Raw genomic sequence first — 16,812 nt, forward strand, 5'->3', positions numbered from 1 at the left:
CTGGGCAGCTCACTTCACTGGGAGGCTTGCTTCTCCCACCCGTCACATGGGGGCTGAGGGCTCATCTGGCGGGACTGACTCGCAGGGGCGCACTCAACCACCAGCCCCCACGCTCTCTTCAGGCCCTCCCCTCTCCCCGGGTCTCCCCCCAGCTGTCCTCTGGACGCAAACAAACTCATCCAATCCCGCCAGGACAGCACGAACCTCCCTGAGAGGCAGAGCCCCTGGGTGAAGACCTGACTGCCCGGGGCCCCACGCCTGCCACCTCCCCCTCCCCGCAGCCCTCTGGAGCTGCACCTGCCGCGGCCCGCCTTCACAAGGCCCCCCAGCCTGGGGAGGCACGCGTGCTCCACGGTGCCCCCTAACCTGTCCCGCCGCCACCGTGCACATCTCACACTGCAAGGGAACCGGGAACCCCTGCCCTCCTCTGGAGCCGGCCTGGCCTCTTGGAAGATTCTAGTGGGGGACGGACCCGGCTGCCCGGGTGCATGGTGGTGGGTAGGCCCAAATCTCACTGTGCTCATGTTTCAGGGGGCTGTGCTCCAATGTCTGGGGCCAGCCTCACGGAAGAGCCAGCCCAAGACTCCCTAATGGTCCGAACACTAGGATTAAGTAGGTATAAACTGCTTATTTCCCCTAAGGGTCCTGGAGTGATCATCCATCCTAAGGCTCTAACATCAGCCTGTGAAGGTGGGCCCCCGGGGAAGAGAAGCGGACGACACAGAAAATTCATAATCCAGATGGAATTTGGAGATTTCTCTTCCCTGGAGTCTGGGACATGGGTCAGAAGTGCTTTCCCCTCTAAGGGTGGCACTCGCAAGCATGACGAGATGAAGAGAAGGCAAGACTGTCCTTTAGCTTAGGAACCCCCAGAATGCAATGAGTTTTTCGTTCACTTAGAGAATTCGGTAGATCTCATACCTAGTCCTCAATGTTTATGGGGCAGGACTCCGGCACGGCGGCTGTTCAGTGGGAGAGACCAAAAGCAAACGGTGAACAAGAGAGAAGACACACAGGCACGCACACATCACCATCCACGCCGCCGCCAGCCAGGGCGCCACAGGACGCTGGACCGGCAGGCCGTCCTGACTCTGAATTCATGGGAGTCCTTGCTCCCAGCTCCACCGCTCTAGGGTCCTTAGCAGGGTCAAAACCCGCTCCTTCTGGAATAGCCTCAAGACTCAGAGCTCTAGTATCTGCTCTCCCTGGCTTCTTGATCGACTCGGTGGCGAGGGGGAGGTTGCACCGCGATAACGAGGTCCCCCCCTGCCCCGCAAGGGGTCTGATGAGCCCCCAGTAAAACCCTGTGACCGCTCTCCTGCCGCTCCGCCGGGCCCTCCAGCCAGACCCTGGAGCTTGGCACTGAAAATCCTTCTTGGAGACAGCAAGGGGCTTTCCCTTAGGGCCCATCTAGAGGAGAGACAGGAGAGCAGAGAGACCTCTAGAGGTAGATTTGGGGAGCATACTTGGGGGGGTTGCACACCCCCTTTTCCTGCCTCTACCAAGCCACGGACGAGACATGAACGCTAGAATAGTTTGATGGTCTCGAAGAGTTTCCAGTGGAAAGAGAAACCGAGTTCAGATTTTCCCTTCGTGTCTAGGACGCGTAAGCTTTCCTAGCAGCATCTCCGTCTCAGGTCACAAGGCCCGAAGAGAGGAGTGAACTGAATTTCAGGTTTCTGTAGGTGTTGCTGTTTCCTTGGGGACCTCCACTCTTGCACAATGAGGTCATTTAAACATATATTTCTAATTCCACCAAAAAACCCTAATGATTTTTGCTTTTTTTTCCCCCACCACATACGCTACCCAGAACCTGTTCACAGACTTATCACTGGTCCCCTGGCCACTGTCTTGCCACCTGTGTGATATTCCTTCCAATTCCCCAGAACCACATCTACTCAGCCTGGCTTCACAGTTCCAACCTGCTCACCACCTGCACCTGTCCACGTCAACTTTCTCCCTCTGAGACCTTCTAGAACAATCTCAGATCATGCCACCCCCTTGGTCTTGGGGCCCAAGAAGGCTCAGAAGCTTCTTAGGGGAAGAAGGGCTGGCGGGACACGGGTGCCCTCTCAGTGACACTCCCACGAGTGTGATGCGAGTGGTGAGGATGGGGACCCCCGTGGTCTTTGTCACCAGCTGGGTCTCCCAGCAGAGCGCGCGTGAGCGTGGGGAGGGCGCGTGTGGCACAGGGACGAGCATGGGATGCTCCCCGCAGCTCAGCCTCTCCTCGGCCCTCCGTGAAGGGAGCGGCGCCACTTGGAGAGGGAAACAGACTCAAGCGGAGACCATGTGCCTGAGAAGCCGTCCTGACGGCCGCACAGCCTGCAGCCGGCCCGGCCCGTGGGCGTCCCAGGCACAGGGCAGAAGTGTGGACTGGGAGCTGAGCAGGGAGCTGAGCCTATTTATTCCACGGGACTCACACAAGTGGACACGCCTGCTGTCCACCCAACGGATGCTTCCCTGGAGTTCCCCAGCCCGCTGCAGCAGTGTGACGCCAAGAGCAGAACCAGGGAAACAGTTCACCAAGAGAACAGACGTGCCTTCGCCCGGAAGACACCTCAAGTGCTTCCACCCAAGTCGCTCTCCCGACAGGCCTCACGGGCATTTGGTTGCACGACTGGCCTGAACAGTGAACCGAGTTTCACCTCAGCCCACGGGCCCCCGACAGCACCGTAAGGAACCCCAAGGGTTCTTTCCTCTTCCCACAAGCAATCCCGTAGGTGGAATAAATATCAACAAGCAGCTGGCCGAGGGGGTCGGGAGGAGGAGGAAGCAGAAGGAACAAGCTCCACTGCCCCAGCATGGTTGGCTCGAACAGTTCCCAGCAGCTCCCTCTGCCACAACTGGGGGGGGGGGCCTTGCCCTTCAGGGTGGGGGTGGGGGACAGGAGCCTAGCCACCGGCTATAGAGTGGCCACAGACCCAGGGCAGAGAAGACAGAGATGTCATCTTCCCCGGCTTGTGACATGGGATGCCCATTCAAATCCTCCTCACGATGCTTGCCACAGAAGTGTCCCCATGTTCTGTGGACGTGCAGGGATTAATAGATCCTTGCAAATACTCTTTTTCGGAGAATCTATCGAATGCAGGCCCTTGCCAGTTAGGACTGGAGACACAAGCAGGAGCCTCTGGGAGGTGCGCGCGCCCAGCAAGCGTGGTGTGGGACACAGCGTGGCCAGGGGGGCGGGGACAGTGCTGGCGCGGTGAACATGAACTTCCACACGAAGTCTATGTAACAGAAATGAGCTTCAAAAGAAACAAACCAGACAGACAGATTTACGTTTGGCAAAAAGACGTGAAAAACAAACGGACAGACGGAAGCGAGGTGAGGAGTGGGAAGGCAGGAAGTGACGTGTGCCCGGGCCCCACGGCTCCAGTCCAGGCCTGACTGGGCCACGCTCCCTCCTCCACCGGCAGGCGGGAGAGGCAGGAGGACGGACATGGCATCTTTTGGCCTCACGGAGCGTGAGGAGTCCTGGGCAGTGTCTTTAGGACGTGCTAAATAGAAAACAACTGGAGACAGGCCTTTGAAAGGCGGGAGAAAGCACCTTCTGGGAATTACGGCTTCCCGGCCACCAGTCTGCGTGGGGCCAGGCGCGTGAGGCCCGGCGTCCCTCACAGGCTGACGGACAGCAGCCGCCACAGGAGGCTGGGCCGCTCCAACGCCTCTAGCCGTTTCGCTGAGCGAGTAAAGCACTGGACCCGTGATGTGATGTGGCTGTCCTAAAGCTCAAGTAAGTCTTCATTTCAGGGGATGGTGACAAGATTACAGACACCACCGTGTGGAGGGCGGTCTCTGCTGTGAGACCAGGAGGGCGTTTTGACCTAGTCCGCCTGGGTAAGGCGTGGCTTCCGAGAAGCGGTTCGCGGAGCCCTTGACCGAGCACACGGACTAGAAGGACATGAGTGCTCAGTGAGAAGCATGGCTCCTGCGCTAGAGGCACCCCAGGTTCAGCTTAGCATCAGAAGGGACAAGGGGGACGCTGACAGTCCTGACCAAATTCAAAGTTAGGGCTCCAGGGAGCAGAGTCACCCTTGACCCCTGACCTTTCTTTTGCGAGTCTATTAAGTACAAGGCGACTGGTGACCCACAGCTCCCTGGCTCAGAAAGCCATGTGCTAATTAAAACCACATCGGCCTTCAAATCCCTCCCTGCTCCTAACTAGACACATTCCTTCCGAGGAGCTAGGGGATCGGATCCCCTTTTCAAGGGCTTAGGCTATCTTTCAAGACCTTCTCAGAGAGGCAGGGGTCTGCCTCAAACTTCCTCTCGATGAGAATAAGACCAGGCCACCTGCCGTGGGACCCCCAGGATCGGGGTGGAGGGCGGCTCGGTCGGGCCAATTTGGAAGGAGAAGGGGCTTTCCTGCTGTCTTCCTGTCCCAAGAGTCGTGCTCAGAGCAGGGTTTGCTCTCTGCACAAAGGTCAAGGACTCTCCCGAGGCCGCCTCACTTCCTTCCTGCATCTGGCTCCAGCACCCGAGCACAGCCCAGGCCTTCTTGCAGGAAGGGCAGGGCAGGGAGGTGGGTGTCCCAGGGTGAGAGCCGGGGAGCGAGCAGGGGAGCGTCTCCCACCAAGTTCATGTTCAGCAGACTGCCACTCACCGGGTAAGCAGACCTCAGGGCACAGCTTATTGTCCAGTGCTTTCACGCTGGCGATGCCAAAGTCATTGTTATTGTCACACTCCATACCTAGAAATGCGCATGTCCTCTGGCCTGTAACGGAGTTAACGCAGTTAGAGAGGGGCTGGCTATATTTTTTCTCTGCTCTGCTGTCCTTAAAAAAAAAAAAAAAAAATCTTAAGGATGGAGACAAAAAAAAAAAAAATCAAATCATATGTTAAAAAAAAGACAGTAATTAAGTGGGTAGAGGGTGGGCGATAAAGGAATCAGTTGTGTGGGCCTGTGATTTTGCCCTGTCCTGCCCTGTCTCCTGCTCTGGGCCCTGGGAGGGCTGAGGGATGTGGGCTCCACTGAGAGCCGCACGGGGCGCAGAGAGAGGCTGTCCCTGTCCTGCCGGCATCTGCAGGGGCCTGTCGGGTGTTTGCGACCACAAGGCTCTGTAAAACGATAAATATGTAAAACAAAAGTCTCAGGTTCCGTAATTTTGCGTATTAGTCGGGATCACCACATTCACAAGATCGTGTTTTGTTTTCCGAGGAAACGTACTTTGTTACTTTGAGTGTGTTTCAAGGGTCTGAGCAGAAACCTACAGACGTGTGAAGGCAAGAGGAAGGTTTCAGATTTTTTTCCTAGCTCTCCCATGCCTCCGGCTTTCTCTTGGTGGAAGGGAGAGGAAAAATCATAAGTCCGTCGTGTGGGCTACGGAATGTCAGGCAGAAACTGCCCGCCACCCTGCATTTTTCAGAAGCGACCATTCTGTTGGGGGGGAGTGATCACAGAGGGTGACTAGGGAATCTCGAGCACTGAAGGCGTCCCCTGAGTCCATGAGGGGCCCGACCCTGTCTTGGGCTGGCGTGCAAGTGTGGCAGAGGCACAGTCTTGGTGGCCAGGCCCTCCTTCAGGGCGACGGGGTCAGGCGAGAGTGGTCAGGCCAGCATGCACACCTCTGAACTCCCCAAGCAACGGCCAGCTAAAGCAGAAGCAGCTAGGATGACATGTGCATCCGGGCTGGGGTCCGAGTCTGCTTTGGAGGTGCCCTTCTGCGGGAGGCCCCTCAGAGCAGCACAGGGCAGAGCTGCGGGCTCCTGGGTAGCGGGGGATTCCCAGGTGGATTCTCCCAGCCCCGCCTCCTCTTCCCACTTCTTTGCTCTGTAGATGGTTCCCTCTCTCCCAGACTTCCTGGACACAAAACGCTTCCATCTGAAGGTGTAACAGAGGCCTGAGTTACAGTGAAGAAAGTCGTTCTGACAGCTTACAAATACTTGTCTGCGCCGAGCCTCGGGCGTTGGACTTTCTCACACCTTCTCAGTGCCCCCTGGCCCCAAAGGTCCTAACCCTCTGCTACCAAGACGTCTCGGCAGCCCCTTTGCTAAAGCAAAACCAAACCAACTGCCTGGCAGGCCTTTCTTCTGAGTGGAACAAAGTGTTCGGCTGCTGCTAACATCAGGGCCGCCGGAGCAGCTCTGCGGGCCTCGGCTGGAAAGCGGAAGCGAGGAGGAAGGTGAGGGGGTGCCCCAGGAGCTGCCGAACCCCGTCCACGCAAATACAGAGCTCCCTGCAGGCCTTCTGCAGCGGCTGCGTCCTGACATCCCTGGCGCTGAGGCCTTGAAAGAGCCAAGAAGACCACTGCGGTCTTCAAATCCCCTGCCCGCCCTGCTAGTCCATCAAGAAGACAAGCTTTCCCCAACGGCCACAAAACCGAGTAGAGCCACCGAGTCATACCAGGGCCCCTCTCTGTACTCTTTAAAGAACACCCAGGAAAGAAATCGAGTAAGAGGGAGCAAGAGACCAGGTCTTTTACCATCTTCCTGTGTGGGCGATCCGTCCTCTTCCTCTATAACATCATTGCCCTAGGACAGAAGGAAGGCGCTATGAGTCTATAAAAGCAGGAAAATGGACATATTGATCAGCTGAAAATGGAAGTAACTGGCCTCATGGTATCTCACTTCAGGGTCTTCGTCCAGAGCGTTCAGTCCCTTCTGTGTCTGAGAAGCCTAGGAGGCCTGGCAGAGGGGGAGTTTGCTTGGGGAGGCACCGGTCTGCCGGCAGGGACCAGGACTGAGGCCCGTTACTGCTGTACCCAGGGGATGTCAGGGGTGACCTTCGGGAGAGTTCAGCTCATACCGTCTCTTGAAGGTGGACATAAACATTGCCAAATGACAGACTATCAGAAAGACTGTAAAACTTCCAGAAATTCCTCAGACCCCAAACCCTATCTGGAGACTCCCATGACAGCATCGGGCTCAAGGTAAGTTCTAGTGCCCTCACTGCGACCGGGGCTTCCTGAACACCTCCGCCGGGCCGTTCTGTGGCGAAATGTAATCCTGTCCCCTCCACCTGTCATGGGGCTCCTGGGTGAGTTTACAGTTTATTTATTTTCTAGTCATCTCTACACCAGCGTGGGGCTCGAACTTACAACCCTGAGACCAAGCGCTGCATGTTCCACTGACTCAGCCAGTCAGGCACCCCTGGGTGAGGATATAGAGCTGGTAGAGGGGGGCTGAGGGAGGCTAAGACCAGGTCACTGGGGTCTTCACGTCTTGCAGTGCCAGGCGGTGCCTGCGACACACTCTGTATGAGCACTCAGTGAACGAAGGACGGACACATCCTCAGGTCCAGGGTCTGGCCGGGAAGCGCTCCCTCTAGGATGCACCCCACGCCTGCTACATGGCGACCAGTGCACTGCGCTAAGGGACAGTCCATGGACCAAGGCGTGTCGCTGCTCTCCCCTCTACGCCACAGCCCAGCCCGAAGTGAGCCAAACACGCTGCCTCGGGAGGCTGCTTCTGGAACGGTCCCCAGCCCATCGCATCCCCCGCCAGCGCCAACGGTCCCTCTGATGGGAGGAGCCCTGCCGCCCGCCGCTGGCCGTACCTCTGCGTCGAGCTCTTCGGCGGCGAGGCCGACAAAGTTGCTGTCCGGAGACGCCCCCGGCATCACCTGCCGAAGAGCAAACCAGAAATCAAGGCCCAGACACCCCGGCTCTCCTACCCGGCCCGCAGGGCAGCAACCCCCAACCGGGTCCTCGGGACAGAAGTGGCACCAGAGGGAAGAGTCAGACGTGAGGAGTCTGAGTCAGCAGCCCCAGCTCGTTTTCCACGGCACCCCTTCCGAGCGCGGCCGGGGCCTGGCAGGAATCCCTCGCAGGCCCCGGGCTGAGCTAGTCCGGATGCGTGTGCAGCGCGCTGAGCAACAGAGACACTGCCCGTGCTCCCCGCTTACCTCTCCTTCTTCCGAGGGGGCCCTGCTGGAGGCCTGGGCCGAAGGGAGAGCCTCGCCGTCTTCCTCAGTGCCAGGGGCGACGTAGGAGCCGGACATGGAGGAGACCGTGTCAGTGCTGATCTGGGAGTGCTGGCTCTGGGAGGACACCATGGACATGACCGACTGGGCCAGGCTGCTGCTGGCAGGGTCTGTGCAGACGGGCCGAAGGAAGGAGACGGGAGGTCAGGCATAGCTTCTGGGAGCGGCCTCCCAGGACTCTAGTGGCCTCGCCAGGCCCTCACCGACCGAGCGCTAGGCTTCAGGCCTTCCGAGGCTCACACTTTGGAGCCGGGGGCAAGGATCTGCTTGTCCCTGACTCAGTCTTCAAGGAGCCTGTGACAGCAGGGCCGGGGGTAAGAGGAGTCCCCCTTCCCCCCACCCCCCGTCAGCGGAAGCCCTGGGCTCTGGGAGGGGCCTGGCTTTCGTGCAGCCTAGGTGTCACCCTGCCAGCCCCAAGTCCCTCTGGAGGGGCTGTGACGAGCACCGAGGACTGGGCTGAGCAGAAGAATGTGCAGTCGCTCCCGCTCCCTCGTGTACCTTCCGGGGAGGAGATGGTGGAAGAGAGCGGCGTCCCTGTGCAAGACGACTGGTCAACAGCTCCCGAGGATGACAGGGTGAGATTCTCGCTTTCTGGGGTCACCCCGCATTCCTGGAGGGACACAGAGGAAGGGGGTGAGGGCCAGGCCCCGGGGAAGGAGGGGGACACCGGGAGGGCCTAGAGCCCCAGCGTCAGGAGGCTGTGTGCAGAGCACGGGCGGTTTCTCTTTCGTCCCCACTCCCCCGGCCCTCGGCTGGAAGGGCTGCCTCCCAGGGGAGGTGCCAGCCTCAGTCAGCACATCCTGCCGGAGGCTCAGCATCTGCTCGGGCCATACAAAAGCTGGAGCTCAGGTGACACAGGTCACCCAGCAGCTGTGACACGGGAACACCCCGGGTTTCCCGGGATTAGAAACCGCTTTCCTTCTGAAGGAGAACACAAAACCAGCAGAGGCCTCACTGCCTGCGAGGCGGCCCCACTTGGATATGGGGTTGGTTCCAGCTCTACTGACCTCACAGAAATACGGCCTTTGCACCCCCCCCAAGCCCCTCCTGACACCCAGCTAGCAGCCACCTGTGCCAAAACCCCCACCCTGTCCTGGGCAGATGGGGATTCTGTTCCTACCCGCTTTCTCCAAGAGTTCTGTGGTTTGGGTTTTTTTTTTTTTTATTTTAAAGTAGGCTCCACACCCAACGTGGGGCTCGAACTCATGACCCTGAGATCAAGCACTAGAAGTTCCACCACTTAGCCAGCTGGCGCCCCAGGGAGCTCTGCTTTCATCGGAGCTCAGACACTGTGTCCTGCCCGAGTCAGGGAGTTCTCCGGAGGGCTCAGCTGCTCTCTGGGGGCCCGGTCTGCAACGGCATCAGAGGGGCCTTCGTGGGCCATGCTCCCACACACCCCTGGCCTGCCCAGTGCCCCAGCTTCAGCTCTGGGCCTTTGCACAGACTGCCCCACCCCCTGGACTGCTTCTCTCACCTTCCTCTGGGAGTCCTAAAATGCCAAGATCCAGCTCACATGCTACTCCACCAGCACAAATCCCTGGGCTTCTCCACTTAACATGATCTCGTGTGTCTCTGCCACAGACCATGCTGTCCCTGCCTCGCGGGGGGTGGGTGTGCTCTCTAGAGAGAAGATTCGTTCATTCAGGGGTCCCTGGGTGGCTCAGTCGGTAAGGTGTCCGACTCTTGGTTTCAGCTCAGGTCATGATCTCCTGGGTTGTGGGAGGGGAGCCATGTCAGGGGCCACACTCAGCGGAGTCTGCTGGAGATTCTCTCCCTCTGCTCCTCCCCCTACTGGGGTGCACACACCTGCTCTCTCTCTCACAAGTAAATGAATAATTCTGTTTTTTTAAAGAGTTGATTTATTCATTTGGCAGAGAGAGAGATCACAAATAGGCAGAGAGGCAGGCAGAGAGAGAGGGGGAAGCAGGCTCCCCGCTGAGCAGAGAGCCCGATGTGGGGCTCGATCCCAGGACCCTGGGATCATGCCCTGAGCCAAAGGCAGAGGCTTTAACCCACTGAGCCACCCAGGCACCCCAGTAAATAACTCTTTAAAGAAAAAGCATCATTCACCTACCCAACAAATACATACTGAACAACCATATGCTAGACCCAGTGCTGTAAACTGTGCGCCTGCCCTGCCCCCAACTAGCCCTCGAGCACCCAGAGTCGGGGCCCACCTGATCACATTCGCCGGTCGCAGTTTACCTCACTCACGGCCGTCCAGACAGCACGTGTCCCAAGCCTGCTAAACAGAGCCTGCGGGGCTCGCGGGCAGTACCCCGCACTGGGCTCCCCGCGCACTTCTGCCGGGCTCCGCCGCCGCCGTCCTGTCCCTGCAACCCGCTTTCCTCAGACATTTGCACACTCACTCTCTCACCTCTTTCCACCTCTGTCCACAGCCGACCCTTTAAAGACAGGAACCCCCACCTCTAGCCTGGAGCTCCCTCTCTCTCCTGACTCACGGACCCACAGCCAGTTTTTACTGCCCTGGGGTCCATCCCAACCCCAATATCAAGACTGTCGGCGCCACAAGGGCCAGGACTTCTGTCGTCTGCTTACTGCTACTGTTCTCAGCGTACAGAACAGTGCCTGGCACGCGACACAGGCTCGATCTACACTGAACGGATGAATGGAAGGAAACCTTGGCCGCTGTCTCGAAGAAAGTTCCGAGGCGCCTGGGAGTGAATGAAAGCAGATGGACCTGGAGAGGCAGGCGGGACGGAAGTACCTGCCGTCCAGCGTCCCAGAAACAGAGACCGGGATTACCTCTTCCAGATGCTGCACGGACGGCCGCTGGGAGAGCTGGGTCTCTGACTCACTGCAGGAGTGCTCGTCCTCCTCCTCATGCAACACGGAAGAATTCTGGGAAACAGACCTGCGAAAGTCCGGGGAGAGGAGCCTCTGAACCCGGCATCCGTGTAAAGAACAGAACTGGCCGCACCCGCACCCGTTAGCCAGACTCCACAGGAAGAAGGGGGCCCAGAGGAAAGGGGAGGGGACGAACCGAGCAGGGGAGGCGGAACCCAGGTCTTAAGAAGGAGGAAAAGGTTGGAAAGAGCCCTGGGGAGGGACTGAGAGCTCTTCTGGGTGTCAGAAAATCTCCATTTTACATTTAACTCCTTCAATAACTTGTGTCCAAACCAGGGAAAAACCAGTGACATTTTCAGGGTCTTGATGTTCTTTTTAAAAAGATTTTATTAATTTGACAGAGAGAGACACAGCAAGAGAGGGAACACAAGCAGGGGTGGTGGCAGAGGGAGAAGCAGGCTTCCTGCCAAGCAGGGAGCCCAGTGCGGGGCTGGATCCCAGGATCCTGGGATCAAGACCTGAGCTGAAGGCAGACGCTTAATGACTGAGCCACCCAGGCGCCCCTAGGGTCTCAATATTTTTATCTATAATACACGCTCCTTAACTCTGCCACAGAAAGTTTCTCATGACTTGTGCCTGTTGGTTTTTAATGGGTTTAAATGCTGTTGGGTTTAAATGCTTAAGAGTATAGGTGCAGATCACAAGTTTCCTTCAGTCTTTAGACGAAGCGATGCTCCCCACAGGCCTCAATGATCCTAGGGATGTCCTCTTCCCTAGACCCCCATACCCCCCACCAAAAACACAGGAGATTTGCCTGTCTGGGTTCTACTAAGTACCCACATGCCACCTTATTTCCACCTGAGTGTTAGCCCCAGGTCTTCCATGAAATGAAAAGCTCTGAGAACAGCCCAGAGGGTCCGCACTGGCCGGGGGCCCAGTACTGAGCAGGGGAAGACGAGTGAAAGCGCGTCACCAGGGACCCCAGGGGCAGCGCGTCACCAGGGACCCCAGGGTCAGCACTGTCGAGCACCAACCACTCACTTGGAAAGACTCTTTTTGAGCTTGATTCCTTGGCTGCTGCAGTCAGACAGGCGGTCGAGCGGGGAGCGCGTCCTGACGGGGGGCAGATGGCCCTCGCTGCCGTAGGCAGGCAGCATTCCCGACAGGTGGCCGTCTCCTAGCACGTGGAGGGCAGGGGCTGCTGGGGACGGGGTGAGGGGCCCATTGAGGGCTTCCAGAAGAGACACCACTTCATAACCTGGTGGAATGTTCTCGGAGGACTAGGGGAATCAGAGACAGGTTGAAAAATTAATTAAGTGCTCTTTGTTTTACGGCAGGATCGTGTTCCTTGCTCTACACTGAAAAAATGTTTTCTTTTACATTTGGTCTGGCAAGCGGAGCGTTTGTAGAAGAGGCCAAAGAAGGAGAAAAAACCCATGAAGATAAAAAAGAAGGGGGAGGGGAAGGAAGATTCAATAATCAAATCGCCCAAAGTACAACTTTCAGTACCATTCTGGTACATTTTCTTCCAACCTTTTTCTCTGTATGGTTTACAAAGCTACACTCTGTAAATAACAATTTTATATTCCCTATATGTCAGAAAACATAAATATTTCCCTTCACAGAGTCCATATTTCCTAACTCTTTTACTGGTGCTGGGGATTTAGCTGTGTCCAACATTCCCTCCTGTAAACCACATTTGAGGAACATCCTTGTGCACAAATCTTTATCTTTTTTTTAAGATTCGATTGGCTTTATTAAGCAATTTGTGAGTCAGGGAGCATCCATCCAGCAAAAGAGAGGTGCTCCCACAAAACCCTTTTTTCCGGATTGTGTTCTTGATATTAAATTCTTAGGTCTTTGATTATCAGATATAAGTATTCTTAAGGCTCTTGATACTTACAGCTACTCTGTTTTGTTTCTTCAATGACCCTTCCAGCCACACTCCCATAAGCAGTACAGAGAACCTATTTTAACTGCTTTTCCACCAGCATGAAGTCTCTCTCCCTTTTTTAAAAGATTTTATTTATTTATTTTAATGGTTTTCTTTTCTTTCTTTCTTTTTTTTTTTTTTTTAAAGATTTTATTTATTTCTTTGACAGAGAGAGAGAGAAAGAGAGAGCACGAGCAGGGGGGAGCACCTGGCAGAGAGGGAAGCAGGCTCCGGGCTGAGCAGGGAGCCGGATGCGGGACTCGATCCCAGGACCCTGGGATCATGACCTGAGTCAAAGGCAGAGGCTCAGCCCACGGAGCCACCCAGGTGCGCATGCCATCTATCCATCCGTCCATCCATCTGTCTGTCTAAGAGAGAGCACATAGAAGTGCCCTTGTGGGGCAAGTGAGTGGCGGCGGGGGCGGGGTGGGGAGAAGGAGAATCTGAAGCCGACCCCTTCCTCACTCAGCACTGAGCCCAATGGGGCCTCTATCTCAGGACCCCAAGATCCTGACCTGAGCCAAAGACTTAAGGGACTGTGACTGCGCCACCCAGGTGCCCCCCACCCCCACTGCCATGGAGTCTCTTTGAAAACGCTTTCGAATCTGAAAGGTGAAAAATGGTATCTCATTTTAATTCACATACTGAAGATTTTTAATATGGCTAACTAAAAAATAAGATATTTAACCAGCTAAGCATCCTCTTCTGTGGATTTTTTTTTATAATCTTAATTTTTTTCCCCACTCCTGAGAATCTTAAATAATATCCTTTGTCCATTTATTTTCTGTTTGATTCATAGGAGTCACGGCAAAGATATCAGGCTTCTCTCTGCTATAAACGTTGTGAAGACATTTTCTTTTCTTTAAATGATTCATGGTTTGCCTTTTAATTTTAATCCTTTTTACACATCTGAACTTTTAAGATTTTTATGTGGTAAAATCTACACTTTTTTTTTTTTTTTTTTTTCTGTAGCGTTCCTCTGCTTTTAAGTTTGGAGAATCCTCTCTCATTCAAAGCCAACTAATCACCCAGAATTTATTCTCAGTCTTTAATGTTTGGTTTACTTTGCTTCTGCTTTATTGTAGTTTTGCTTTAATATAGTTAACGAGTTACTCCGTCTGGAATTTATTTGTTAATCTGGTAAGGAGTGAAGTGCTAAGCTGATTTTTCCTCCCTAAATAGCTGACTAGTTACCCTAATACCGCGTATGGAAGGACAACTTTCCTCCACTCGGGAGTGAATCTGAAGACAGCGTCTGCTAGGACCGCACGGCCTCGAGGCTGCCTTCCAGCACTATCTCTTTTGGGGGGGGGGACACGGAAGTGAAGTGTGTCATCCACTTGGCTCCCAGTTGCTGAAGCCATGAAATAGGATCAAGAAAAAAACAGTCACCTCCTTCAAAGACCCAGATAAACATAGTGAATTGTATTCAAATGCAAAACAATCACCCCCTTGTTCCTGCTTGGGGCGGGGGAGCTCCCGACTAGGGTGAGGCTGGGAGCTGACAGCTCCAGGCAGGGTAAATATTAACCGGATGCTGAGTTCCAGGGAGGAAAAGGGGGATTTAATGATCAGTATCCAATTTTCCGTTGTAATACTGGTTGGTTTTAACACAACGTGACCTCAGCCAGCTTACTGAACACCGCAGCGTGCCAAGGTTTAATTACTTGTTGCAAAGTCAGGTAGAGAAGGATGAAGGGTGCACAGTGCCAGTGAGGGGACCAGAGCGCTTGGTTCCCGGGTGGTCCCGGTGCCCGGCCCAACTCACCGAATGCTCCTCTGAGTCAGACGTCTGGGACGAGATGATGGGGTTAAAGCTGGTTGGGGACAAGGGGCCCAATTTTTTCCTCATGGCCCGGATCTGAAGCAGCGCCCGGAAGGCTACAAGAAGGGAACAGATCATCAGGCCATCCTGATAACAGGAGTCAGGATGAACGGGAGCCCGGGCAGATACCACAGTCCCCCCTCCCAGGGGCGGGCAGTTTGCAGACCCTCCCAGTGGGTCTCGGCCTAGGGCTCTGGGACTCACGCAATCGGCAGATGGGACAGTTGTTGGCTTGGTAGCGCAGGGTGTCGGCACACGTGTTACACAAGCAGAGGTGACGACAGGGCAGAATCAAGGTGTCCCGGACATCTGAGAGACACACCACACACTCAGCACTGTTATCGCTTACTTCATCCTCAGCCACCTGTCCCGGGAGATAGAAACGTAGCCAGTGACACAAAGACATTCGTGTCCTCTCTGTTCTTTGCAAGCAGCTTGCCTGAAGAGCGGAGACGAGGGGCGAGAACCATATCCTACATTTACTTTGGACTTTAGCATGTGCATTTGCATACTGGGTTTCCCTTATTCTGGGAGCTGCTTCTCTCAAGCTGTCCTAGGGGATCAGACTGTCGGGGCGGCTGCGTAAGGAGACCACACAGGGAAGGGCGGGGGGGGGGCATGCAGGAACACTGCAAGGGAGCCCGGTCATGGGCGGCCGGGGTTCTGCAGGGGAACTCATCCAAACCTGCCGAAGCTTTTCATTCCCAGAGCGATATAAGCATAAGCATCTGGAATGAGGAAGAAAATCCCCTCCTCGGACCAAACTGATTCCAGAGTTCAGCACACCGACTCCCTGGATCCGAGTTTCACCAAAGCGTTTCTCCCTCCGCCTCCCAGGAAAAGCACATTCAGAATTTGGGGTAGAACCTGCCTTAGAATCCTGTGTGTTGTACTTGTTTTCGATTCCATAGATCTCCTGAAGGAGGTAGCTGACCCCATCTACCTGAAGAGCAAACAGCAAAGTTCAAGGGTAGGTTGACTGGACGGAGAGAAAGTGGGAACTAACTCATCCCTCAACCTTCGCTGGTAACCAGGGGCTACTGACTCACAATGAAAAAAATCAAAGGCCTAGACAAGTAAAGGGTGCTCTTATTTACTTACATTTTCCCTCTGACAGGGAAACGAAAATCAAATGTTTAATCCACCCACCATTCTGCCCAAGAGGGAGCACAAAAGTTCACGAATGCAACACTAATTCGTGTACCGCAGCTCAAGGTCACAGACAGGAAAGCAGAGTTAAGAAGGGCAGAGACTAGCAAAAGGATGGAGCCTATGCATCAAAATTAAAGTGTTGGCTATGTAACAGACATGAAGTGCGGACATTTCAAAAATAAAGGGATTGGGGGGGGCGTCTGGGTGGCGCAGTCAGGTAAGCACCTGATCAGAGACCTCTCAAGAGTTGGACGCTTAACCAACTGAGCCACCCTGGTGCTCCGTAAAGAAATGAATCTTTTTTTTTTTTTTTAAAGATTTTATTTATTTATTTGACAGACAGAGATCACAAGGAGGCAGAGAGGCAGGCAGAGAGAGAGGAGGAAGCAGGTTCCCCGCTGAGCAGAGAGCCCGATGCGGGGCTCGATCCCAGAACCCTGGGATCATGACCTGAGCTGAAGGCAAAAGCTTTAACCCACTGAGCCACCCAGGCGCCCCAAGAAATAAATCTTTAACAATTTTATTATTTTTATTATTAAAGAATGGAACAGAGAAAGAAAGAGGAGAAACGGGCAAGGGGAGGAGTGGGAGGAAAACCTGAGAAGAGAGACAGAAAGACAGTAGGATCTTGAAGGGGAGACAACTAAGCCCCTGCACCTGCACAAGCCACCCCACCACCCGCATGGCCAAGGAGCCTTCTTGGCCCTAACCCTTAAAACCTCGATGTCAGGGGCACCTGGGTGGCTCAGTGTGTTAAGCCTCTGCCTTCAGCTCAGGTCATGGTCCCAGGGTCCTGGGATCGAGCCCCATATCAGACTCTCTGCTCAGTGGGGAGCCTGTTTCCTCCTCTCTCTCTCTCTGCCTGCCTGTCTCTCTGCCTAATTGTGATCTCTGTCAAATAAATAAATAAAATCTTAAAAAAAAAAAAAAGGAAAATAGACAAATCATTTACCTTCAGTTACCCTAGCCTTTCTAGGCATCCTGGAGAACAAGGCCTCCCCATGAGCCAACTCACCAAGGCTTGGCCTTCCTAGGCAGTATCCTGGGCTCAGGATCTGTTTTCTCCTCTGCCTTTCAAAACTTGTTTCAACTTACTGATCGATTAAATTGGAAAGGATATTATCAACAAATTTATGTTCAGGTGTTCCTGACTGCTATTGACCTCATGAA

The 16,812-nt window shown here is 54.8% G+C and overlaps 1 protein-coding gene across 7 annotated transcripts in view; it reads right to left on the reverse strand.

The window, feature by feature from the left end:
- RNF157 (ring finger protein 157) overlaps positions 1 to 16,812 on the reverse strand; it is a 78,965-nt gene that overhangs the window by 1,684 nt on the left and 60,469 nt on the right. For 5 of the 7 annotated variants that reach the window (XM_032319798.1, XM_032319797.1, XM_032319803.1 and 2 more), the window contains 10 exons: positions 15,362 to 15,433; positions 14,695 to 14,854; positions 14,434 to 14,546; positions 11,774 to 12,012; positions 10,691 to 10,799; positions 8,423 to 8,534; positions 7,847 to 8,034; positions 7,499 to 7,564; positions 6,426 to 6,474; positions 4,607 to 4,717 (listed from right to left, as the gene is read on the reverse strand). In XM_032319798.1, the coding sequence (XP_032175689.1) occupies positions 4,607 to 4,717; positions 6,426 to 6,474; positions 7,499 to 7,564; positions 7,847 to 8,034; positions 8,423 to 8,534; positions 10,691 to 10,799; positions 11,774 to 12,012; positions 14,434 to 14,546; positions 14,695 to 14,854; positions 15,362 to 15,433 (1,219 nt within the window). Of the gene's footprint in view, positions 1 to 921; positions 963 to 4,606; positions 4,718 to 6,425; positions 6,475 to 7,498; positions 7,565 to 7,846; positions 8,035 to 8,422; positions 8,535 to 10,690; positions 10,800 to 11,773; positions 12,013 to 14,433; positions 14,547 to 14,694; positions 14,855 to 15,361; positions 15,434 to 16,812 lie in introns of all 7 variants that reach the window. The other 2 variants (XM_032319799.1, XM_032319800.1) reach the window with 2 other exon arrangements.

The sequence above is a fragment of the Mustela erminea genome, chromosome 18, assembly GCF_009829155.1.
Source record: "Mustela erminea isolate mMusErm1 chromosome 18, mMusErm1.Pri, whole genome shotgun sequence".
In the NCBI taxonomy this organism is placed as follows: domain Eukaryota; kingdom Metazoa; phylum Chordata; class Mammalia; order Carnivora; family Mustelidae; genus Mustela; species Mustela erminea.